At 46.4% G+C, this 26867-nt stretch overlaps 1 protein-coding gene across 1 annotated transcript; it reads left to right on the plus strand.

Annotated features, from left to right (window-relative positions):
• Positions 1–3542: 3542 nt before the first annotated feature.
• Positions 3543–25726, plus strand: SLC25A44 (solute carrier family 25 member 44). The gene is made up of 5 exons (XM_074938146.1): positions 3543–3644; positions 9975–10094; positions 12605–13232; positions 18476–18603; positions 20888–25726. The coding sequence occupies exons 3-5, from the start codon at positions 12611–12613 to the stop codon at positions 21077–21079; spliced, it is 942 nt and encodes a 313-aa protein (XP_074794247.1). The 5' UTR covers positions 3543–3644; positions 9975–10094; positions 12605–12610; the 3' UTR covers positions 21080–25726.
• Positions 25727–26867: the final 1141 nt, after the last annotated feature.

Below are 26867 nucleotides of genomic sequence, written 5' to 3' on the forward strand. Positions count from 1 at the left end.
GCAGGCCTTTTTGCAGTGAAGACCTAGCCTGTGTGTGCAACCTCCTGCTCTCATTCCTGTGCCGTCTACTGCTCTGTAACAGTGACTAGATTCTTCGACCAAGGGCCTGAGCTTTTAAGTCAGGACAAAGCCCATTCTGTCTCTCTGTGTCGCTGATCACCGGGGTCTGTGCCACGTTGTTCGGACTGCAGTGGCAAGCACAGCTGTCGGGCCTGATCCTCCGCTGGTGTCCATCAGCGTAGTACCTTGGGCTCAATGCGGATCTATACCCGCTGGGGATCAGGCACTATTAACTTCAGTGGAGCTGGACCAGTTTACACCCGCTTGAGATCTGGGCCCATTAACTTCAGTGGAGCAGGGCCACATTACACCAGCTGGGGATCTGCCCCTTCATTGCTTGTTTTATGATGTTTAACCTTATTTTTTTTAAAGAAAGATGTACATCTTCCTGCTCTGGATACATTTTATTTTTTATTAAAAAGCGAATGTCACACTCACGTGCTGCTTTTCTATTCTTATGTAAAGAGCGTGTGGCTAATGAGAGAGAAAGGGCCTGATTCTCCATTGCCCTGTACCTTCCCCGTCATTTACACCAGTTCCAAAGGGTGTGAAACACTGCCCTTCTGCATTGACGGCCCTTTGCACTGGTGTAAATGACTGGTGTAAAAATATCTGTTTAATTACCAAGGACTGGATTCCATTTCCTTTGATTGTTGGTCTTAAAGGAACTAAATTTACTTGATGTTTAATACCATAGGGATTACCCCAAACACTATTGAAAGGCAGCTGGCTCTGGGATGAATGCCTTTTAACAGCTCTCAGCAACACTACAGGATGAGAAGCAGCAGAGAAGCTGTTTGTTGAGTCAGAAGGGTTAATATATTAATACTCATGTCTAGTGGCTTGCATAGCTCTGTGATAAAGTGGGCATCATTGTCTCCATTTGACACAGGGAAAATGAGGCACAGAGCGGTAGGAGTGACTTTCCCAAGGCCGTCAGCAGAGCTGGGAGCCAGGACTCGTCATTACCAGCTGCCTACTCTGTTAACTTTTCTCCAGTAGGAGATAAGCTCCTAAATTCCTTTGAGGAGCCGCAAGATTCCAAAGAGCCACAATTTTGTGCACACAGCAACTCATAACTCCTTGCAGGAGCATTGATTCAGCATCTGATCCGAGGTATGAGCACCCCCTTACTGAGTCACCAGCACACCAGTTACATCTACGTCCCCAATGCCGCTCAGTTTGTTCGATGAGACAAGATCACGGTGTTATCGCTGCAAATCAATCTACGGCCTCCATCCCTGTAGGATCTCAGCACTTCACAATTGCTAATGTGTTTATCCTCACGCACACCCTATGAGTCAGGGCAGTGCTATTATCCTTGTTTGACAGATGGGAAACTGAGGCCCAGAGAAACTAAGGCCCAGATCCTCAAAGGTGTTTAGACACCAAAATACTTTTGAAGCATCTGGGCCTAGGCGATTTTGCCCAAGGTCAAACAGCAAGTGCGCAGCAGAGCAGGGAATTGAAGCTAGGTTTCCTAAATCCCAGGCTAGTGTCTTAACCACTAGGCTGTCCTTTCTTTGGGAAAAGCAAAACCAAACCTGGTTGTTATGGATTAATCTTCAAAGGCGTGTGGCTTCTGCTGACTTCAAGTGCAGCTGTTTGCTCAGCACTCATGCAAAGCAGGGCTTTATCAGCCAAACTCATCTGCCCCGCCTGTACACCCATCTCACTTCAATAAAGAAGGAAGGCAAGAAATGGGTCATGAACCAGAGGGACCTAATGGCAACTTTCCCTCGGACAATGCGAAAAGACAAGAATGGGCTGACAGCTGTGAACTGCCAGGGATCAACAAAAGGAGTGATTTGAAACCGTGATCTCGGAAGAGCTAGCATGCTCACAGGTCTGAAAGAAGCACGCTCCTTACACTGTCCTTACACCCCAGCACCTGGATCTTGAAAGGTGTGCTCTGGGCATTATAAATCTTTGCAGCCGTGGTGATACGTCTGGAGGTTTTGCATGTTGTTACAGCAGGGTCTGGTACTGCCAACTTTTATTTTTCTGGGTGGGTGCTCCACCCCACACTCTGCCCCAAGACCCCGCCCCCATTCTGCCCCTTGCCCCAAGGCCCCACCCTTGTTCTGCCTCTTCCAGCCCCCTCTCCGAGCCACTCCGCCTCTTCTTGCTCCCACTCCACCCCCTCCTCCCGGCGCCTCCTGCCCACGTGAACAGCTGATTGGCAGGTGGCCGCTGAGCGGGCACTATTCTTGTCCTTGGTTGCTCCAGCACCCATGGAGTCGGCACCTATGCCAGTGACCACCCCAAACTCACCAAAAAAAATATCTACTGCTGGGCCCTCCGCTACCATAGAATAGGCTCCCAGGAGAAAGGCCAGAGTACGCACCTCAACACGCTTAACATCACCTTCGCCAACCAAGCAGATTCCACAGGAGAAGTCGATCACAGCATGGAACGGGCTGGCCACTGGGCCGGTATTAAACCAGACCGCTCTGCTTTTCAAGGGTTTGTCCCCCATCCGGTACGCAAGCAAAACCAGGCATGGTTTTGTCCGGTATTGGGTGGGGGGCTGGGGGGTGAGATGATGTTTTTAAAAGCATGCCACTCTGCTCCTGCCAGCATGAGCTCACACGCAATGTAACACTGACGGAAGTGAAAAATGGCACACGCACACACCCGGCTGGCAACGTTCCCTCTAATTTTTGACAGGCCCTGCACACAAAAAACTTCTTCTGTGCAAATGTTTGTGCGCGTGGTGTTTCGCCGTGTGCATGGGGCTTAGGATCCGTGTGCATGCCCACATGCACACAGCTTAGAGGGAACAGTACCCTGCGGTGTGATCTTCCAGGCACCATGCACCCCAGGCTGCACCCGCGGGGGTGGGGAAGTGAGCTCTTAAAAATGCCCCCCTCCCCCGCAGCATGCTCTTAAAAAAGGCATCCCTTGTCAGCATGACGTTGCAGACATGTGCCCCAAGTCACGCTGGCGAGGGTGGGGTCACGGCAGCAGGAGCCGACCCACGCCATTTGCAGAACATCCGGGAATGGGTGGGTGACCCCCCACCCCCAAACACCTGGAGAGAACCTGTTTCGATGCCAATTACATACTCCATCGGGAACCACACCCTGAAAAATTCCTGGCTGACCCCCCTTTTCTAATCTTCGAAGAGCCCCCCGCAACCTGGCCAAGCCCCCCAGATCAGGACCCACCAACTCAAAGGGGCACCACACCCTCCCCCTCTCTGCCCTGCAGCCCACGTGGCTGCTGCACGCTGCAAGCCTCAGAACCCAAGCTGGCTGGAGGGGGGGGAAAGCTGTGAGCGCGCATGCTCATTGCACGACTAAGCCTTGCGGGCGGCCATGTTTGACTGGGGCAGAGGAGGGCGGACGCCATCTTTGTTAAGGCCAAGAATCACGCGAGGGAACTGGGCCGGGCGAGGCTTCTGCCCGCACCTAAGATGGCGGGGCAGGCCGGGCTGGTCATTGGCCGAGCGGACGGCTACGCGAGCCGCGCCTCCCTCCGCTGACTTCCGGCCGGGGGGTGGGGCGGGTGCCGGCTGCTGCTGGCCCAGGTCTCGGGGGCGCCATGGGGGCGGAGCAGGGGCCTGGGGGCGCCCGCCCGAGGTGAGTGAGAGGCGGCCGCGCAGGGGGCGGGGCTTAGCTGGGGGGTCTCAAGGGGGCTCTGCGATAGCGCTCACCTGGGGTGGGGGCGGCAGCTGGGGGCCCCAGGGGAGGCAATTGGGGGGCTCGGGAGACAGTTGGGGGGCCAGGGTGCGACATATGAGGGGCCAGGCAGGGGCAATGTGGGTTTTGGGACAGGGCCTACCTTGGGGGGCAGGGAGGGGCAGTTGGGGGCAGGGTGAGAGAGTTGAGGAGCTGGGGGGGGGGCAGTGGGAGGCTCTGGGCCAGGGACCACCTGGGGGGGCAGGGTGGGACAGGGGAGGGGCAGTTGGGGGGGGCAGGTGAGGGACAGTTGGGATAATTGAGGGCCTGGAGAGGCAGTTGGGGGCAAGGTGAGAGAGTTGAGGAGCTGGGGGGGGCAGTGGGAGGCTCTGGGACAGGCCCACTTTGGGGGGGCAGGGTGGGGCAGGGGAGGGACAGTTGGGATAATTGAGGGCCTGGAGAGGCAGTTGGGGGCAAGGTGAGAGAGTTGAGGAGCTGGGGGGCGGGCAGTGGGAGGCTCTGGGACAGTCCCCACCTTGGGGGGGACAGAGGCTGGGCAGAGGCAGTTGGGGGATGTTGAGCTGGGGGAGGGTCCAGGGAAAAGGGCATTTGAGGAGATGCGTCTGGGGAAGATATCGGGGGCATTTTGAAGGAAGGATGGAGTGGGGCCTTCTGGGAGGGCAACTAGTGAGAATGCTGGAAGGGAACAGGCCGGGGACACCTTGAAGGGAGGATGGGGCAGGACACAACTTGGGGGAGGTCATGGGGAGAGGGACAGATGGGGTGGCAAGGCCTGGGGTGGGAGGTCTGGGGTGAGCTTGGGGTGCTAGGGAGGGGCAGCTGGGGATAAAGCTGCAGGCCAGGCAGTGATGTGAAATGATGGTGGAGTCAAAAAGGGGTGCTGTTTCAGAAGAGGGGAGAACAGGATCCTTCTAGTCCCAGCAAGTCCCTTCTGCCAAAACTTTCAAATGTCTACTGACTTCTGCATGTGTCCATTTTTGGGTGCCCCAAATTAAATACCTATAGCCTTGGGTTCAATAAAAATTGTGCAGCACCTGCCCCTCCACTGCAAGGAGTAGCCCTTACCAGTGACCCTCAGCTGATCTGCACACTCCATAAAACAAGGGAGAGTTCACCATCTGTACAGTAGATCAGAAGAGCAGCTTTGGATCTTTCCAGAAAGCCAGTAGGTCACCCCAATCAGCTCTCAATTTGAGTTGTGGGTGCTTGCCTCTTCTGAAAACCTGCCATGGATTGTCCACATTTGGGTGCCCAAAAATTGAGGCAACTGAAATCAGTGTATGTGTTTGAAAGTATTGGCCTTAACCTCTCCATGACTGAGTTTCACCCTACGTAAAATGAGCATGATGCATAGAGGCACTGTGAGGCCTTATGTTTGTAAAAGGTGTATTTTTTTATCCTAGGATAAAAATGGTATAAAAGTGTGAAGTATTTATTAAAAATTAGTTATGCTGAGCCACCTAACCAGCCCAGGTTCCCTCTGGCCTAGTACAGAGACAAGAATTAAAACTAGGAGACCCTCAGTGGCCTGGCTTTCAGGAATGTTTGACCTCCTGTGTTTAGAGAGAGTCCAGAGGCAACATAGATCTTGGGGTGGCAGTTTCTCAGCCTACTTCTGGATGACTCCCAGGACTTCAGGCCAAGGCATTAGTATGCTGACTGGGAGATATTCTGGTTTGGAGCAAACAAAGGCCCTGTCTTCATTGGTCAAAGAATCACGTTTAAATACAGGTTTCAGAGTAGCAGCCATGTTAGCCTGTATTCGCAAAAAGAAAAGGAGTACTTGTGGCACCTTAGAGACTAACCAATTTATTTGAGCATAAGCTTTCGTGAGCTACAGCTCACTTCATCGGATGCATAAAGTGGCTCAAATAAATTGGTTAGTCTCTAAGGTGCCACAAGTACTCCTTTTCTTTTTGTTTAAATACAGTTACAGCAAAAAGTTTATAACAGATCAGCCGGCCTGTGTTAAAGGGGTACAAATTGTGTTGATCAGTTTGTGTTTGAGACTAGGTTGGGCTCTGGTTCCAATCATTGCTTGGCCTCCTTTGACACAGGCTACATTCCTAGTGATGCCAGGCACTCCTCTCCCCCACTCATCTCCTTTAGAGATTAATCCACTGCCATAGCCCTGCTTCCATCACTTGCAAACGATGGGATTAAAGCAACGTTGTCTGTTAGATTTAGATTTCAAATGAAGGTGGTTATTAACAAGACATAGAGGAAAGTACAGTCTCTCCCCCAAGGAGCTGATGGTCTCAGTAATAAAATCAACACAGTATAGAACCTAAAACCAATGCAAATGTTTCTTTGGACTTGTAAAACTCCTGTGGGTGGAGGGAAGGCATTACAAGCCAAGCATTGCAGCTCTTGCAACAGCTTGAGAGCCAAACAAATGAAACTAACTAGATCCAAAAGTGAAAGTGACCAGTGTGTCATTGTTCACAATGAGCATGCTCTGAGAAGTAAACTAGACCTCCCCTAGTTCCATGGATTTAATAATCAGTGGTGATACTAATAACACAGGTAAAGTCAATATGATTTTTGACCTCGCTGCGTTACTTCTAAACCCGTCATTGAGCAGCGGGGCAGACTGGGTTGAAGGCCTGGACTATAGGTGAAAGTTCCGCCAGTGTAACTGTGTTGGTTAAGGGGTGTGATTTTTATGTTGAAATAGTTCTACTGGTATAAGCCTAGTGTGGGCATAGTTATTCTGGTACAAAGGTGCCTTATAGTGATTTAGCCTATTCCCCTTCTTGTATGGGAATAGCTGTACCAGTTTAATCACTTTTATATTGATTATATATACATATATCCAGACACTACAGAGGGTTTTACTGCTTTAGCTATACTGGTGTAGTTACAGTGGAACAACTTGTATGTGTAGACAAGCCTTTAGCTTTCTTATATTCCATTTGTCTCTTTCAGTTGGCGGTAGCAGTGAGTCATGGTTTTATTTTTGTACCAGGTAAAATAGGATACCTTTTTTTTTTTTTTTCATTCGGATTGTTGTTTTGCAAATACCATCTGGTATTTTCAACCTCACCCTCCAGTCTGAGCATCATTAGAAGTTGTGATGAAGCCTATAACAATGTTTGCTGAAGTTCTTTAAACATTTTGTTGGCTGATAGTAAGCAAATATTTTTTTAAAAATGTAAAGGACTTTTGAAGGGATTTCATCACCTTAAAATCCTCTATTTCCTTCCAAGGGAATAAGAAAATATGTAAATTGTTTTCATGCAAATTTCTCTCATAGTCTTGGTTATTTGACCGTTATTGATAGAACCTGAAATTTGCGGCCTTATTCTTATTTACACTAAGGCTTCTTTTTATCACTGTAAAATGGCTTTAAAGTAGACATGAATTAGTTACACCTTACAGCTCCCTTTCACTGCCAGAGCTGTGTAAAGAGGCCTTAGTGTACCTGAGAATCAAGCCCTTCACAATAACTTAACACTGTCAGTTACTCCAATATTCCATCTGACCGTTTTGGTTTCCTAGTAGGTTGCAAACATAGGGTCCCTGCAGTCAGTGGCATTATCACAGCTGTCTTGATCTGTGTGATTAGGGGTTGTCTACACAGGGAAATTGACCAGAATAGCTATTGCTTTCAAAGTGGATTAAACAAAACTAAGAAAAGGCACTCTTTTATAATAAGTGTGTCCACACAGGGAGCTGTTGCTCTTTAAATTCTACCTTCATCTGAAATAACTTTCAAGTGTAGACAAGCCCTTTGAAGCAAGTTGTACAAGTTGTGTCTAAAGCTGAATGGCTCTGACCTTTGTATTACATAACCAGGATGTTCTCTGACCGATATGACTGTTCTACACTGAACCCAGGGAGGAGTCTTTGATCTGGAATGGGAAATGTTTGGTTTAACAATAATCTGGTTCCAGTTGGATATTATAACTTTATTTTGACTTTTTTTTTTTGTAATGTTTAGTGACAAACACTGTCTGGTGGGAGTTCCCAGATTTAGATCTGTGAAGTCTATGATGGGTTGGGGCAAACTTTGCCAGAGGAGGAAACTATACTGTATGCTTGGTCAATACTGGCAAAATTGGCCTTCTGTTGGCCCAGCCTGAGTGGTTAGAGCACAGGCATTAGAGGCAGATGTGGGGAGTTGTTCACGAAGCAGCGACTTTGTTCCTCACTCTGTCACTGATTAAGTGTGGGACCTTGGAGCAAATCCCCTCACCTGTGTACTTTTGATTCCATGTCTGTATAATGGAGCTAACGCTACTTGTCTATACCCGGGTGTGTGAAGAATCCTGTCTGAGATCCTGAGATGATAGGTCCGGTGCTATAGAAATCCAGGCTATTACGCTCATGGGTTTTTTCCCCTGTAGAATTTATGAATGTATCCAAACACACTTTTCATGGGTCAGGCCTACCACCAGCCACCTCTTCAGCGTGAAAGAGGAGCATCCTCAACTTCGGAGAGCTGTCTTGCAAGCCACTGCTATATGGCTAACCTTGGTATGATGCTTTAGAGCCTGTAGATAGAAGGGCATGGGGGATACCATAGCAGAGGTAAAAAGAAAAGGAGTACTAGTGGCACCTTAGAGACTAACCAATTTATTTGAGCATAAGCTTTCGTGAGCTACAGCTCACTTCATCGGATACATTCAGTATTTTCCACTGAATACATCCGATGAAGTGAGCTGTAGCTCACGAAAGTTTATGCTCAAATAAACTGGCTAGTCTCTAAGGTGCCACAAGTCCTCCTTTTCTTTTTGCAAATACAGACTAACACGGCTGCTACTGTGAAACATAGCAGAGGTAGTGTCACGTGAGGGGTGAGTTGCCATGGCTCTCTGTGTCAAGTCTCTCATTTATACGCATTTCAGGAGCGCTTGTCACTGAGGGCTGCTGCCTGGGCATTGTACCTTTCCACCTCTTCAGCACTGATGTGAAGGGGGTTGTTTTCAGTTTACAGGAACTGCATGAGAATCAAATACCGTCTGTTTCTGCTGATAGTCGGAAACTGAATAAGGGAAGCAGCAGGAAGCTCCACTTGCTGCCTTCCATGGCTTTACTTGAGATAGTAAACAGACCTTCTAGTGAGAAATGCGGGGGACCTATTGGCTGCTCTTCTGATCTCTTATACAGATCGTGAGTTTTCCTTTGGTTTATGGAACACCCAGATCAGTTCAGTGTCGCTGGTGTGGAGGGGTGGGCACTGTATCATCCCTGTTCCTAGCATCTCCACAGGAAATGGAAGCCTATAGCCCGTGTTTTTGAATGATCCCAAGTGCATAAAGGCTCGAATCCTTTCCTGTAATAAATTCCCCGCTTGTGCTCACGCCCAGTACTGCCTCAGGTATGGGAGGGCAAAGAGTTTGTCTGGGGAGGCTGCTGACAGTGGAGTGGTTCCCAACCACCAAGACTTGTGCTCTAGCATTCCCCTCTTAGCTCAGCAAAGTGCCTCTGGGCTTTGTCCTGGGGCGTCCCTGCTGCCTTCCTCCTGTTCCTTCGTGGATGCCCTGACTCTCCAAGGAGCTAGGCCTGCTCCAAACAATCAGCTCAAGCTTCGCGGCAGGTGAGCGCACAACAGTTCAATGGGAGTTGGGACGAACAGCTCAGAATCTTATCCCAGAGAAACACATCCCCACAAAGGTTGGCACTCGTTGGCTTATGGCATGGCGGGCAATTCAGCAGAGATCAGATGGTGGGTTGTTAGGTGAGGAGAGAGACCTGTGTTAAGTAGGGTCGGCTGGGTTGAAGGGGGAAACTGAATTGTGAGTAACCTCTTACTGTGTCCTGCTGCTGGAGATCACGGTGTTCTGTGGCATGAATGTCCATATGGCCCCAAGGAGTCATTGTTTTGTACTGAAACTCCGCTCTGATCCCTGACTCTGTGAGTGCAGCCGTAGCTGGAGGCATAACGGGTATTTCAGGATTATTGCACCAGAGAAGATTATCTAGTAACGAAAGTGATTATGGCTAAAATGAGCGAAGTTCATCAAAGTACAACCTGCATCTCCTTGGCTGTGGTGGGCTCCTTGAACCATGATCTTTACTAACTTCCTTTTCAGGCTCTTTGTCTTCACCTTAGAGGCACTGCATAATTCTGTGCTTGTTTACATCTGTGCTCTCACTTCCTCCTTCCTTTAATCCTTATTCTTAACTTTACCCCTTGACTTGCATTTCCAATCAGTGAGGGGGAGGGAAAAATGAGAGGAGCATGAAAAAACACAGCTGTGATTCATGCGATGAATCTAAGATCTTGTTCAGAGATTTCAAAACATATCACCCTTTACTTTGTAGACAGCCTAGGACCTGAAGGGTGGGATCCTGAAGGCCAGCAGCACCAGTGAACTCAGAATGACAGGGAAGAAGCTGCCCTGGTTGCCAAAAAATTTTCCTGCTCTGCATGCTCAATAAGAGGTAATATTTAATTCTTCATCCATAGATCTCAAAGCATCTCACAAAGGTCAGTAAGCATTATTTTACAGAGGGGGAAACTGAGGCACAGAGGGGTGTGGTGACATACTTAAGATTTCAGTATGTCATAGCAGAGCTGGAATAGAATCTGGGTTTCCTCCCAGCTGGTGCCCTATCAGTTGGATCATGGCCATGCCACTCCAAAGAAAACTAAAGTCAAGATAGCATGAAGTGAGGGGTTCTCACTATGAGTAGGTTCTCCCTTATTCTGGAGAGCAGGGTGGATTTTAATCATAATTTAAATCAACAACTAGGAAACCTTGTGGGAGGGATAGCTCAGTGGTTTGAGCATTGGCCTGCTAAACCCAGGGTTGTGAGTTCAATCCTTGAGGGGGCCATTTAGGGGTCTGGGGCAAAAATTGGGGATTGGTCCTGCTTCAAGTAGGGGGTTGGACTAGGTGACCTCCTGAGGTCCCTTCCAACCCTAACCTTCTATGATCCTAACTTAAGTCATGTTTTCCATTTATATTTTCCTAAATAAAGATTGATTCTCATTGGTTGGTAATCATTAAAACATACTGATTTGCAGTTAAACATGGCCTTTGCACTTTATGTGGTGCTGCTTTTTGCTAATCAGAAGGATATACCATATCTATGCACAATTATTGAAGCAGTTCTATAGCTTAACATACCCTTGTTGAAATTCTTAATTTTTACATTTTTATTACGTTAGAAAATGGTGAATGATGCATTTCTTGCTAGATTAACTTTTTTACTTACGATATGAGTCAAGCTCTTTTTGGAAATTCAGCATTTAAACTTTTTATTAAATCAAGCTACCCTAAATGCACTGGATACATAAGGAAAAAAAGTTTATAAAAAATGTATTGCCTTTGAAATTAATTGAGGCCTTGTTTACGCTACAGGGTTAGGTCAATGTAGGGCAGCTTCCGTTGATCTAACTCTGTATAACGTCTATGATGCTACAGTGTTGGTCCTGCTGTTGTAAGTCGCCCGCTACACCAACCTAATAACTCCACCTCCGTGAGAGGCGTAATGCTTAGGTCGAGGTAGTTAGGTTGATGCAGTGTGTGTGTAGACACTGCGTTGCTTGCCCAGCTCAGGCTGTCGAAGACAGCAACAGGTGATATAAGTGCAGGGCTGACATGCCAGAGCCTCTCCGCCCCACGTGGGGCTGGCAGGTGCAGTGGCTGGTCTCCGAGCTGTCAGTGCCCCATGCTGTCAGTTAAATCAGTAGAAGCGCTCCTGGTGAGGATGTGCACCACCAACAGAGGGGGCGTAGTGTGGACATGAAAGACTGCAGTAATTTCTGCGGTGGCTGTACACCACCCTAATTTAGGTCAACTTAATTTTGTAGCGTAGACTTGCCCTGATTTATTAAACAAAGGAAGTATTAGCTGTAGTTACTGGATTGAACTGATAATTTCTGGTCATTGTCCTTCAAGGTTTTAGTACGAGCAGATTTTGCCCTCTCACACCTAGTTTTTATTCATAGATTGGAAGAGGAGACTCATGGTTGGTTTCTTAACTTTGGGCTAGTCACTGAACTGAACTAGTTGAATAAACTGAAGTGAAGACAATATTTTCTCTGTATCTTCTGAATATATCAAAAACTGGTTTGGCACTTCATACACTGGTTCCAGGTGCTTAGCCGTGGAACTTGCACCAGTTCAGTGGCTTGATTTTCTTTAAAACTTGTCAGCAAATCTGTACTAAATATTTTTTATATTTAGGTGTTATTTTAATAGATTACAATGAATTTAGGTCTTACTGTAGGTTGTCATTATTTCAAATTTAATTTTAAATAGGTTTATTTTTTAAAAACCTGTATTTAATTTAAATTTAAAAAAAAATGTTTTAAATACATTTTTATCCACCCTACTGGAGACCTAGCATGATGTGGGCAGCTGATCCACTTTCTGCTGGTGGTGTGTTAGAGTGATTAATCTCAGAAAATGGGGGAAATCAATTTGGTACCTCTTAACTTGGTGCAGGGATAACTGCTGGTAGACTCAGCAACACCACTGTGGGGCCTCATGGCAAATCCTGTTGAGTGACCACCTCAGCCTAGACATGTCTGTGCTCAAGAGGCTTGAATAAACCAGGTGTGTCCTCATGTACAAAGTCCTTATAGCCACTTTCTGGTTGTGTGTTCATCTGTTAATGGCAAAATCTCTCCTTCTCATTGACTGCTAGCCAACTGTGGGATCCTCAAATTTATCCATCACTACCCCCCAGGCAATCAGAGCTTGGGTGCTGGGTGCCCAAGAGGCTAGGCCACTTGTTTCACTCAGGCCCCACAAACATCATTGTTTATAATAATGGCTGGTTCTTAAGTGGACTTAGTCCAGCCCTTGGCTAGCTGGAAGGTCACTGCACGGCTGAGCCCAACGGAGAAAGGAGGATTAATCCAAAAAGTCCCTTACTCCCCTCCACCTTCCAAAGGATTAGACTATCTGATGATCACTAATTTTAATTCCCCTGCATTCCAGGGAATTATGGAGGACAAACGCAACATCCCAATCATCGAGTGGGAGCATCTGGACAAGAAGAAGTTCTATGTGTTTGGTGTCTGCATGACCATGATGATCCGGGTGAGCGTTTACCCCTTCACGCTCATCCGAACACGGCTGCAGGTCCAGAAGGGCAAGAGCCTCTACAACGGGACCTTTGATGCCTTTGTGAAGATATTGCGGGCGGAAGGGGCAGCTGGGCTGTACCGGGGCTTCTTGGTCAACACCTTCACCCTAATTTCAGGCCAGTGCTACGTGACCACCTACGAGCTCACCCGCAAGTACGTATCCAAGTACAACAACAGCAACGTGGTCAAGTCGCTGGTGGCCGGCGGCTCAGCCTCTCTGGTGGCACAGAGCATCACGGTGCCCATAGATGTCGTTTCCCAACACCTCATGATGCAGCGTGAGGGTGAGAGCATGGGCAGATTCAAAGTGCGGTACCAAGACTGCAAACGTAATGTGGTCTTCGGCCAGACCAAGGACATCCTTGTACAGATCTTCAATGCCGACGGACTGAGAGGCTTCTACAGGGGCTACGTGGCCTCTCTGCTCACCTATATTCCCAACAGTGCCGTATGGTGGCCTTTCTACCACTTCTATGCAGGTAGGTGAAACACGGAGGCTTCCGCAATGACTTGGCATGGGCAGCTACTGGGCACTTTGGGGTCTGAGTGCTGAAATGTGAATGCTGCCTGATTTTCAGTAATTCCTTTTTTTTTCGACATTACTCCTTGGGGCATTCTGCCCCAAAACATTAAATTCTGCACACAGTATTTTAAAATTCTGCAAAATTCCGCAAATTTTATTTGTCAAAATAACACTACATAATCACATCAGTTTCCATTATTTTGGTAATTTATTTCAAAATACCGGTCTGCAAGTATGTCTGTAACAGAGCAGACAGACATACAAAAATTCCCCCAGGAATAGAGTTAAAGAAACCCCTATGACAACCCAGTTCCTGTTTCTCTGTCCCCTTACTCTCCCCTCACTCCCCGCCACCCCCCCCCCCCGAGCCCAGCCAGGGGGCCAGACAACCACAACCTCTCCCTAGCTGTGGGGCCCCCCATGCCAATACACCCGAACCCCCTCCCCCACATAACCCAGCCATGGGATGCCCCTAGCCCAGATACCTGCACTCACTTCCCCTCCACAGCTCAGCCACAGGACCCCTGAGCCCAGCTACAGGACACCCACCCACCCCCCCCCCCATTGCACAGATACCTACACTCCCAGAGCCCAGCCACAGGGCCCCCCTTGCCCAGATACCGCCCCCCTCCAGAGCTCAACCATGGCCCCCCCAGCCCAGACACCTGCTGCTCTCTTCCCCCGGAGCCCAGGGACCGAGAAGGAAAGCCTGATGCTTGGTCCCAGGCTTGCATGGAGTTTCCTGCGCGCCGCCACTCCTTCCTTCAGGGCATGCTGGGAACTGCAGCTGCCAGGAACCCTCTAGCTCCCTCTCCCTCCCCCCAGCAGTGTCTTCTCTCTGTGAGCTGGGGTCTGCTGGGCCCAGTGCTGGCTATCAGGACTGCAGCCCATTCCTGTGAGGGAAAGGAAATTCTGCGAGCACAACATTAAGTTCTGCAAAATTCTGCATTGCGCAGTGGTGCAGCATTCCCCCAGGAGTATTACATGTAATTATGAAATTACTAATTCAGGATTCAATCTACTAATTTTGCAATCTAATTTTGTAAACATGCACACACGTTAAAAAAGTGCATCTCTCTCACTGCTACTGAGGTCCGACGAACACAGGAAATAGTGTTGCGGCCGCTGGCGTTATTCTCCACCGCCCCACGGCACCTGTGCACTGCACAGTGAGACTCTGAAAGGAGGCAAGCTGCAGCAGTTGTTTGAGGTGATGGATTCACCACCTAACCCACAGGATGCGTTGCAGTCTAACTGCCCAGAATGGACCCTGCTGGCCTATATTAATGTGCACTCGATAGCTAGTGCGCACCAGCAGGGACTGCATGGGGCGGTTAGAGCACAACATGCAGCCGGTGGCGTGGGCGGGGAATCCAACGCCCCAAGCCCTACAATGCCCTATCAGACCCTCCCTACATGGCCTTCTGGGGAGGAGAAGTCGGAGGGGCAGGAGGAGGCAGTGGCAGCGGAGAAGAGGGAACGCAACAAAGAAGGGAGAAGAGAAGGATCATCCTGGGATAGATGTCCAGGCCCAGGACTGGCCACGGTAATTAAGGGCCCTAGGCAGCATAGGAGGGCAGCTTTCCTAGGGTCAGTCCACCCCTTCTTCTTGTTTGGGGATTGTTTTTACATAAATATTCCTAAACGTCTCAGAGCAAGGCTGTTATCTCTGTAAATGAGATCAGAGTCCCAGCCATAGTGACTTGCACTCATGCACTTGAACTGACTAGGGGCTGGAAAGGCGTTTTCCCCACAAGGCACAAAGGCAGAGAGCGGGTCAGGGGAGGCATGACTGTCCCCTGGAGCACTGAGCAGCCATCATCTCTTGGATCAGGTGGCCTGTATCCCATTTGATCACATTCTTTAATCAGTGGAGAGCGAAGCATTGATAGACCTCAGCTCTGGCAAGAGAGTGGCATGGTCTAACCCCGTGGTTCTCAACCACAGGTCCAGGCCTCCTGGGGGGCTGTGAGCAGGTTTCAGGGGGTCCGTCAAAATAAACCAGAGACCAGGCCCTGCGTTAGACTTGCTGGGGCCCAGAGTAGAAAGCTGAAGCCTGAGCCCCGCCGCCCAGGGCTGAAGCCAAAGCCTGAGCAACTTACCTTCACGGGGCCCTGCTTGCTACCCCATAATACTGACCCTGGCTTTTAACCTACTGCATATGCAGAAAACCTGTTGTTGTGACACAAGTGGGCCATGGAGTTTGTATAGCATGTTGGGGGGGCCTTAAAAAGAAAAAAGGTCGAGAACCGCTGGTCTACACACAGGACTGAGAGCCAGGAATTTGAGTATTAATCCCAGCTCTTATATGCTGTGTGTGGCCTTGGGCAAGTCACGTGGCACATCTGCCAGGACTTCCCCATCAGTTACTTGTGGACCATACTTGCCTCCCACACAGGAGTGTGGAAGAGCTGATGTTCACGTAATGGTTTGAAAATTAAAACTGTTTCATACGTGTGACTTGTACTTTCTCAAGTGTGGAATGTGGGGCCCTTTAGATTGCAAAAAGACTTCCAGGGTATGAAATCCCTTAGCAGAGCCAGGAAATGGAGCTACAAGCAAGTTCAGCTGTGGTTGTGCGTCTAAACAAGATATGCTTGTGTTCAATAGGTTTTAAACCTCGGGCCAAGCCTACTGTTACGTCAGTGGCTCTCAACCTATTTTTGTCTTGCGTACCCCCCAGTTTCACCTCACTTAAAAACGACTTGCTTACAAAATCAGACCTAAAAATACAAAAGTGTCACAGCTCATTATTACTGACCAATTGCTGACTTTCTCCTTTTTACCATACACTTATAAAATAAATTGATTGGAATATAAATATTGTACTTACTTTTCAACGTGTAGTATATAGAGAAGTATAAAGTCGTATGAAATTTTAGTTTGTACTGACTTCACTAGTGCTTTTTATGTAGCCTGTTGTAAAACTAGGCAAATATCTAGATGAGTTGATGTACCCCCGGAAGACCTCTGCGTACCCTCAAGAGTACGCGTACCCCTGGTTGAGAACCACTGTGTGACATAACAAAGCTTTCAGGAGATCATTGTTCCTGTGCAGAATGCCTCCGGACTCAGCTAATTTGTACAATGCAGGTGATACTCGGGCTGTTACCAAACTGTAAAGTTGCTAGCCCAGCTGATATCTTTGTCTCCCACTAGCTGTTTGGCTGGTGTGTGATTCCACAAGGGGATTTGTTGGCTGTGATTATTGGATTAAGTTGGCTGTAACAGATTGCAGTACAGTGCACTTCACTGATTCTCAGGGTTTGCCACCATTAAAAATACAGGCATCCCAGGTGTCCAGCTCACTCCTCAGAGTTGGCAGATCCTATTAGCGAGGCAGAGAATTGCCTTGGTACGTGGGTCTTGGACCACTTGCTGGTTACAGTCGGCACCATTGCTTTTAATGCCACAGCTCTTATTTGTCCAGCTCTTGGGACACTGTTGTGGTTTGAGCTTCCCAGTAGCTGCAATCCTTACCTTTGAAATCTGCTCTGCCCTGTTTCATCCAGCTGCTACTTCAACACACAAAGCGCAGTGTTGGGTTGTAAAATCTCCACGGTGTATAGGTGCTTTTTTAAAAAGGTGTGGGGGCATAAACTATCCACGGTTCAGATAAGCTCCATTCTCTCCTCCCAAAACCTGATCATTGCTACTTGGATATTTATTTTTAAAGAATCATCTTAACTTCTGTTATTGGGTCAGCTTTCCCAGAAAGGTGGTGAGATCTCCAGGATGCAGGCTCAGAATGCCTTTCCTCCAGCTCCTGATGCTCTGGATGCTTCTAGTTTATATCTTTGCACAGCACTCTGGTCTTGATCTGTCAATACAGTCATCATGTGACCTGCCCTGAGGCACAAAGTACACCAGTAGAAATGATCCATGGTTTTGGGTTTGCAGCCAAAATAGCCTCTAGAGCTCTCTCCTTGTTTTCTAAGCAGACACAAGTACATCTTAAAATATGAACCTGTACAACAAACAGGGAATGGGGAATAACTGGCTAGATGGCAGTACTGCTGAAAAGGATCTGGGGGTTAGAGTGGATCACAAACTGAATGAGTCAACAGGGTGATGCAGTTGCATAAAGGCTAATACCTTTCTGGGGTATATTAGAAGGCAGGTCATATATCAGAGATGGGAGGTAATTCTCCCACTCTACTCAGCACAGTTGAGGCCTCAGCTGGTGTCCTGTGTCCAATTCTGGGCACCGTACTTTAGGAAAGATTTGGACAAATTGGAGAGTCGAGAGGAGAGCAACAAAAATGATAAAAAGATTTAGAAACCCTGACTTATGAGGAAAGGATAAGACCCTGGGTATTTCTAGTCTTGAGAAAAGAAAACTGGGATGGAGGGACCTGTTCAGTCTTCAAAACTGTTAAGGGCTGTTATGAAGAGGGTGGTGATTGATTGTTCTCCATGTCCACTGATGGCAGGGCAAGAAGCAACGGGCTCAATCTGCAGCAAGGGAGATTTAGGTTAAATATTAGGAAAAACTTTCTAACTAGAAGTGCAGTTAAGCTCTGGAATGGACTTTCAAGGGAGGTTGTGGAATCTCCATCATGAGAGGTTTTTAAGAAGAGGTTGGATAAATACCTGTCAGGGATGGTCTAGGTTTACGTGTGCCTGTCTGAGAGCAGGGGACTGGACTTGATGACCTTGAGAGGTCTTTTCCAGCCCTATATTGCTATGATAAACAATCTCTTTCCTGAAGAAACGGCCATTAAATTGCTCTGTCTGTGTGTGTGTGTAAGTGTTTAAAAACTACACATGATGTTACTTAATATACTAACATGTAAAAGCAGAATGAAGAAAGCGATGGCCCCCACAGTGTGGTAAGCTCTTTAGAGAACACATCGCTCTCGGCTTGGAGGGATGTAGCAAGAAGCAGTGTTACAATTCACTAGGTACTACCCTTCTGGAGACTTAAATAGCCTATGGAGGAGTCAGTTTAATACGAATCTTTGCAGACAACATGCAGTGTCTTTATATTAGAGCAAACAAACTAGTCCTAGAAACATAATGAGGCATGTGAGCAGTGCATATGTATGTAACAAGTTTTCCCATCTGTAAAACACGGATCCTACTCCGTGAAGTTGGTATGGGTGAATGCTGGAAGTTCTGGCTGGAAGGAGGCACAGAACAGCTGAGTATATACATATATACACGTGTCTGTAACTTTACTCTCCCTCCCGTTCCCAGAACAGCTCTCTCGCCTGACACCTAAAGACTGTCCACACCTCCTCCTCCAAGCTATATCAGGGCCACTAGCAGCTGCAACAGCTTCCACTCTGACCAACCCCATGGATGTCATCAGGGCTCGCGTGCAGGTAAGAGCTTGTCCTAAAGGTAGCGTGGTCTAGAGGCTAGAGGGCAGGACTGGGAGTCACAAAGCACAAGTACTGTCCCAGCTCTGCCACTGATCTGTGCAGCTGTGAGCAAGTCACTTTCTCTTTTCTCAGTGGCTTCTAGCATTTATTTCTAGGTGCTCCGATGGATTGTTAAAAACTCTCCGTGGCTGTAAAATGGGGAGATTACCCCTTCGTTTTTCTCCTGATCTAGTGTCATTAAAGGCTTGTCCAGAGTGGGGTCAGAACCTTGCTAGCTAAAGCCATGTTGTGAGACTGTTGTTGGTCACAGGGTTCCCGGATTGGTATGAACAGAGAAATGGTCCTGTGTAAATTTCATGTAATCTTGCTATGGACGGACTTCTAGGGGAATCTGTAGCACTGTTCTCACGGGAAAGATCCCTATCCACAATGGTCACGGAATCCATGCTAGTACCCTGGTACAGTTTAAATTCAATTATACCAGCCTGCTTCTCCAGTGTATTTTATTTGGTTTATTTCCTGACCTGATGAGCACAAAAATACCCCCCTGATTTCAATCCCTTGCTACTCCTATGAAACTCTGTTCTTGTTGGTCAAAGCTCATATTATTTTTCCTTTGCACTTCTCCTGATCTCCCATCTCCGCGCTCCAGACTGTAACAGCGTCGGCATGTAAAGACAGGTTTCAGAGTAACAGCCGTGTTAGTCTGTATTCGCAAAAAGAAAAGAAGTACTTGTGGCACCTTAGAGACTAACCAATTTATTTGAGCATAAGCTTTCGTGAGCTACAGCTCACTTCATCGGATGCATACTGTGGAAAATACAGAAGATGTTTGTTTTTATACACACACATCATGAAAAAATGGGTGTTTATCACTACAAAAGGTTTTCTCTCCCTCCACCCCACTCTCCTGCTGGTAATAGCTTATGTAAAGTGATCACTCTCCTTACAATGTGTATGATAATCAAGGTGGGCCATTTCCAGCACAAATCTAGGTTTTTGTGCTGGAAATGGCCCACCTTGATTATCATACACATTGTAAGGAGAGTGATCACTTTACATAAGCTATTACCAGCAGGAGAGTGGGGTGGAGGGAGAGAAAACCTTTTGTAGTGATAAACACCCATTTTTTCATGATTTGTGTGTATAAAAACAAACATCTTCTGTATTTTCCACAGTATGCATCCGATGAAGTGAGCTGTAGCTCACGAAAGCTTATGCTCAAATAAATTGGCATGTAAAGAGCGGCTGTGAGGCAGTGAGCAGGAGCCAGCCAGAATAACCTAGAACTTACACCTACATGGCACACTTTCATCCCCAAATGATATACATGTCACACTGCTGAAAGGCAGCCACCTCTGGAGATGTGGGCAGCACCCAGCAGGAAGTGAAATTCTGTCCCGAGACAAACTCCAGGCTTGTGGGGTCTCTAATGTAAACACATAGGGTGATGGAGAAAACATAAAATAATGCAAGTGCTTAAATTCCACTATGGGCAGGTTGTTGCATCATTGCGTTGTCACAGGGTGGGCTGGTCCTTTAAGGGCATTGGGTTTAGCTGCACATGTGACGAATCAGCTGCCTCGCAAGTGGCTAGATGAAAATTCAAGCAGCTCAGTTAGTTGGGAGAGCTGCAGAGAGGCTCCTACAGGAAACCCTGGGCTAGGGAAAGGACCTGGAAGGCGGCTTGCCAAACTAGCTAGGTGCAAGACATGACTCAGGATCCCACTGTATAGGTAGCAGAAGAAGCCCTCTGAGGCATAGGTGTTAGAAGGGTTCATGTGGCAATACCTGGTTTACCTGTGTGGTGATGAACTGTGTTTGGATAAATGGATTATTTGGAAAAGGGAACGAAATACTGATGCTGGTGGGAGCTTCATTGACACGCTGGCCAAGGAGCTGGCCTCTAGCTTACACGGGAGTGGGGAAACTGAGGCAGGGTCCGACCGCAGGTTTGCGAAGTCCCAGTTACAGTCTTCTTTGGGGTTTCTTGCATCTTTCTTTGGAGTAGCTGGTTCTGACCACTGTCTGAGCAAGGGCACCAGACTAGAGGGACCCTGAGTCTGATCTGGTGCTCTAGTTTCTATGGTTCCCCCTCCATTAAAAACCAGAAGGCAGTTCAATGGTATGCCCCTTGAAGGAGCTCAACGGAGTGCAATATCTTCCAGTCTTATTGCAGAACAACCCCTTATGCTACCACAGATGCAGTTGTTTTATCTGCCACTGCCCGAGCTGCCTCTCTGAGCAATCGCCTCTCCTAACAGTTTCACTCTTGGCTTTGCAGGTGGAAGGCAAGAGTTCCATCATTCTCACTTTCAAGCAGCTAATGGCAGAGGAAGGCCCATGGGGCCTCACTAAAGGCCTCTCCGCCCGCATCATATCCGCCACCCCTTCCACCATCGTCATAGTGGTGGGGTATGAAACGCTGAAGAAGTTGAGCCTCCGCCCAGAGCTTGTAGACTCTAGACATTGGTAGCAAACGCTGAGTGAGAGAGCGTCTTATAAACCCTATGGATTGAGACAGTGCTTAAAAGCTCAGCGAAAGAGAGAGAGCTGGGCTACTCCTTGGTCTCCCGCAATTACAGGATTGTGTAGTTTCACAGCAGAGGACAGAATCGAGAGCAGCTGCAGTCACCTCCTCAGGTCTGTTGCAACACAACATTCTACTGCTATCCGGTTGGAAAAACAAACAAACGTATGGCAAAGCTTTTGACTGACAATTCATTCAAGGACAACCAGGTGTGTGAGTGAAACCCAACAATTTCCTGATCTCTCTTAAATGAAAGACTATCGGGTTAAGCAAAAAAAAAAAATAATAATAATTCTTGAAATGAATTGTAATCTTTGAATTTTGCCAAATTTCCATATGGGGGGAAATGTACAAACTCTAGCAGGGCCTCCTGGTGGAAAGTCTGCTAATTGCAGGGGTATTGTGGGAGGTGGAAAAATATATAATATATATGTATATAGTAAAACTTTTCTCAAACATCCTTTTTTTATTTTTAAAAAATGAGGGAAGAGAGTAACAAATACCTGGATCAGTTTTTAAGACCTTGCTTACCACTTTCTGAATAGATCTGTACATAATTTTTGTATATTCTTGGAAACTATTTCACTTCCTTGCACATCTTCCAAGTGTCAGAGCTGGTGTTCTGATGCTCAGGAGAGTTAAATAACATTTGAGCTGTTTGTTTCTTTAGGCTAATGGCAATTATGGCTCCTAATTCAGGTTTTAATCATCTTTTTTTTTTAATTGTGGTTTTTTTTTTTTTATTTCAGGGTTGGGTAGGGAGGGGAAGACATTTATTGAGGGACTGACTGGTTAACTCTTTGCCCTTGGCAAATGTGAGTGTAAACATTCTACATCCAGTGGAAATGTCTGCTGCTCCCCACCCTTAATTTCTATAGGCACAAACAAATCCAGAGAGTGATGGAAATGCTCAACTGCCTTGTCTTTAGGTGCAAATTGAACTGGATGTGACTAAGGAGTAGAAGCTGAACTTGCTTTAATTGACATAGGATGCAAGAAGGAAAATCGCTTCTGCCTTTCCATCCATACCTGATAGGTGTGCATGTATCAGATACTGAGTATCATTACTACAGAATAGATCAAAATCCTGTGTCTGGGGGAGAGGAAGGGGGTTTTCACCAACTTTTGCTGTAGAGAAAAGCTTATTCCAAACTATGGCTTGTCTCTTACCAAACTAAGGCTCCGAATCAAGTTGTGCAGCACGAGCCTGTACTCAGTGGGTCCGATTCTATTCTTAGTCACATTACCCCAGACTTGCATCCTGTGATGGAGAGCAGACTCTGGCTCCCAGGTCTTGCTTTTCCTAGCTAGTTATAGAGGTTGTGGGGGCTCAGTAAGATCGAGTAGATAACCCACTACTTCCAAATAACTGATTCATATAGCTCAGACTGATACTTGGCTGCCTGTTTTCATCCATCTGACTACCTTAATGATGATTTTTTGGTGCCAACCCTGTTGCACTGCAGCTGTCCATCTCTTGTTCAGCTGTCCATCTGTCTTCTAGCCCTCAGTGGAGCATGGGCTTCCCCTGAGCCCCAGATGTGCACAGACTTAAGGAGCTCCTGGTTTACTCTGCAGCTAGAGTGAGCACAGTCAGCCCTGGGGCACAGAATAAAGGGTCAAAGTTCAGACTCCCTGTGTGACATTGGGCACTGTGCTCCAGTTCCCCTTCTATTACACGGAGAAAATAGTAATCTTTACATGGGATGTTACGAGGATAACCATGAGGTGCTAACACACCATGGTGATGGGTACCATATCAGGAACTAGACAGAGGCAAGAAGGCCAGCTGGTACATCCAGCATCTTACCCTGACTTTGCTCTCCTCTGAGCTATGTGCATGAATGCTCGGTGTATAGAACTCCCTTCTTCAATACACTATAGTCCATAATACGATACAAAACCCTATTCCCTTAAAAAGAAAGATGGGGCAAGAGAAGAATATCAACATTAAGAATCGAACCACGTGAACTTGCAGGGGGGAAAATGTGGGTCCTAAACCAGTAAATACGGAAAAAATTTTGTTCAAATTACCTGGGATAATGAGTTTCCCTGTCCCTGGGCATGCTGTAGGAGGAACACACTGCTTTGTGTGTGTGTGATATATAATGTACATATGAAACATCAGTGATATGCAGGTGAGGTGTCAAATATAGCAAAGGGTTATAGTCCTACTGTGGACTTCAACGCTGTAAGTAAACTGAAATTGTATCCTATGATAAATTAGTCCTCTTTCATTTGAAAACAGAAGGTTTTCTTAACTCAGGCAGGTAACTTATGATTTCTAGTGGGTAACGATTTCAAATACTCTGGAGTCATGTTGCTTTTTTTTAACTACCATTGTTTTATTAACTGAATTGAGTGACCTGGAATACATCCCCTCATGCAGAGCAGACACTGTGCTATAGCTGCCAGACACTGATCCTGAATGGGTTGAAAAGCACTGACCAAATGGCCAGAATCTCCTCTCTGAAGTCCATACAGGTGGCTGTCACTGAAGTCTGTGGATCTGAGGGCAGGATTTGGCCATAAAGGACTAAATGTATCACAGTACAGTTTTTAAAAAATAAAACAGTTGAGTCTTCAACCCATGTACAGAGGCTGGTAATGCCACTGAGTGCTTCTGCAATTGAAGAGAGCTGCGTTCGTCAAATGACCCACTTCACACTTGAGCCAGTATGATAAACCAACTCAAAGCAGCATAGCCAGCAAACAGCTCTTTAATTTTTTTGATTTTTTTTGTTCTTGTTGAAAGATATTTGTGTTTTCATAATAGCGGCTTCTGCAGGGAAGGTTATAATCCTGTCTTCTGAGACTGACGGTTCAATTTGGAATGTTCGCTTGCATAGTATCCATGCCTTGATCTGTAGAAGGAAATGGGGTACTGGTTGTATGAGGATTCTTTTTTTAAAAAAAAACCAGGAGTATCTGACCATTTTTAACAAGTGAGAGGGTAGGGGTTTTTTGGGGGGGAGGTGTGTGCACTATCTTAATGAGCTTATGTATCTCAGGAGCACTGTCAAATTTAAGAAACCTTAGAGATGCCTTCAATTTGAAACCTCGTCAATTTTAAAAGAATTGAAAGTAGGCTATGGCTACACTACAAGGCTTTTAGTGACATGGCTATGCCCGAGAGCTGTGCCACTGAAAGGCATGCCGTGTAGCTGCTGTTTGTCGGCAGGGAAGAGCTCTCCTGCCGACAAAGTGGTGTTCACACCGGCGCTTTTCATCGGTAAAACTTCTGTCGTTCGGGGTGGTTTTTTTTAACACACCTGAACGACAGAAGTTTTGCAGACAAAGTGCCAGTGTAGACAAACCCTCGGGTTCTACATTTGCCTGTGGGGTCCCCGTCCCAATTTTTGTGATTTCACAACACATTTCTGTTTTTAAAAAACATTGCTTTCCCAGAGCAACAGGGGAGATTAGCACTAACTGAGAAAGTGATAGTCTTTGAACAGTGAAAATGAGTATATGCAAAGTGTCAGATTTAAATATCGTGCAAGGTTACACATTCTGGGAAACCATAGACTGAGGCCTGTGTAGTACTTGAAACTGCAATCCCTTGTGAAATTGACTAGATAGCAAGTTAAGTGTCCCTTCATACTGATGTGCAGCTCAGCTAGTCTGGATTTAACTTTTACAAGCGGTGCAGTTTTGTCCTGCAGAAGAATGCAGGCAATCTGTTTTCCTTCTGTTTTTCTGCAGTAACCTGGCATCTCCAGCCATCTGTTTTGTGCCCAGTTTGGATTATTCCTCTTCCTCACATAGTTCAGATTTAATTGATCACTTTCATTAAACCATCCAGCCTCAGTATATCCAATCAGTTCTTAAGATCTGAATCAGGCAGAGGTTTCCACTGGGGATGTCGCAACAGAATGATAGTATATTATACTAATCAGCCTGTAGTGGCTAAAACACGTATCTTTTCTGGCAGATAAAGCATTTCAAACCCTTTGTGGTTATATTCATTTAGATTGTTTTTTCTGCTCAAGGGCATTTATCAGCTGTGGCGTGACTATGTTAATCTCTGCTGTGACAATTTGTGGTAATACAGTATTTCCAATGAATTTTGCTCATCTGTTACCATATTGTCAATTTATTCTTGACATCCCCACCCCCAGCCTTTCTGATGTACTGTTGGTTTTTATGTACAGTAGATGATCATCCTATCAGTAAACTGATGAGTGGGTATAATTGTTTCCTGATGAAATCCATGCATTTGTCTTTATCCCAAGTGCAAACCCCTCTAGATAACTGAGTATTCTGAAGTTTTGCCACTCTCTCAGGCCCAATCTTAATTGTTATTATATATGGTGGTGTGATCTGAATTTTCCCATACCTACATGCCAGGCTGCAAGAAGAAATCTGGGAATGGAACACTGTAGGGCTTCCATGGTATTAGAGGAACTGTTGTGCGGGAATAAAGTGGCGTCCCAACGCAATACAATCTTCGAATGAGTTTGGAAGCCACGATGTTGGAATCTGACTGCCTACATCTGTCACAGTGGGAGTAGAGAATGATACGACTCAGTGCCTGTTCTAAAATATGATGCTGGGTGAATGTATTGTGTATGTTTAACAGGTTTCACTGTTGCACTGTAATATGTCTTTGTGTAATTAAAGTTTTTATTATTTATTTGATCATCTCATTATGCGTCTATCTTGGTTTGATACCTTGCAAACATTGCAAAACGTAAATTAACTTGATTTTTTTCTACCCTCTGAAACCGTAGTCTGTTTTGTGTAACAGCTTATTAACTGCAGCCCCAATATATTTCTACCTACAACATCTAAGGTGGGATAAGTCAAAGTCATTTGACTTATAAGTCATTTATAAATGAGATGCAGCCTGATTCTCCTTAATTTACACCAGTGTGAAACTGTTAATTCCATTTACTTCAAAGGTGTTGTGCTTGACTGACACCCATGTAAATGGGTGCAGGCTTAGGGTGTCTGTTAAACACTTATTTCAGTAGCACCTAAAGCCCTCAACCAGATAGAACCCCATTGTGCTTGGCCCTGTACAAACCATATTATAAATGACAGGTTCCTGTCCCAGAGAGCTCCCAATAGATGTGGAGACCTCCTAAGCGATGGTGTCGTACTAATAATACAGGAAGGCTGCTCTTGATGATGGGAAATGCGAAGGAGAAGGCTCTTGCGCCCCTCAAGCTGAGCTCTTGTGAAGTCAGTACTAGACACGCTTCCATTCATACTTTCATGTAACGGGATTTGTAATTGTATTTCCCCTACACCTACTATCCAGCCATGTGTTTCTCTCCCAGGGGAGTGCAGAAAAGGATTAACGTATTGCAGAGTGCTTTACAAATGTGAAGCGAATCACCCAGTATGCCCTTGAGATGGGTATTATCCTTATAGCACAGAGAAGTGAAAGTGGCACATAGCACTGAAATGAATTTCCAACCCCCTGTGTTCAAAGCTCTTGAGCCAGGCCCCTACCCACTGATTACTTTTAAACACATGAGACTTTTACAAAAAACAAAACAAACAAACCCCAAAGCTGTCAGTGTAGTAGTTAGTTACAGCCCTAGTCATAGAGTGGAACCCCATGATGATAAGGGCTGTGGAGATGCAGAACACAAAGATGATTCCTGCCAGATCTGCTTTGGGTTTCAAGACGGGGAGACAAACCATAAGGATTGAGATCCCCAATCACTGATTGGAGTAACCCTGAATATGGACACTGGACTCTAACCTATGAACTATTTCTAAA

Source organism: Natator depressus, chromosome 24 (genome assembly GCF_965152275.1).
Source record: "Natator depressus isolate rNatDep1 chromosome 24, rNatDep2.hap1, whole genome shotgun sequence".
NCBI classification, from domain to species: domain Eukaryota; kingdom Metazoa; phylum Chordata; order Testudines; family Cheloniidae; genus Natator; species Natator depressus.

What these genes read in the sequence shown, in the direction of transcription:
- SLC25A44 (XM_074938146.1), top strand. Translation starts at nt 12,611, where the DNA reads ATGGAGGACAAACGCAACATCCCAATCATCGAGTGGGAGCATCTGGAC. An exon ending in TTTCTACCACTTCTATGCAG is followed by an intron (nt 13,233 to 18,475) that starts GTAGGTGAAACA and finishes TCCCGTTCCCAG; the next exon opens with AACAGCTCTCTCGCCTGACA. An exon ending in TCATCAGGGCTCGCGTGCAG is followed by an intron (nt 18,604 to 20,887) that starts GTAAGAGCTTGT and finishes TTGGCTTTGCAG; the next exon opens with GTGGAAGGCAAGAGTTCCAT.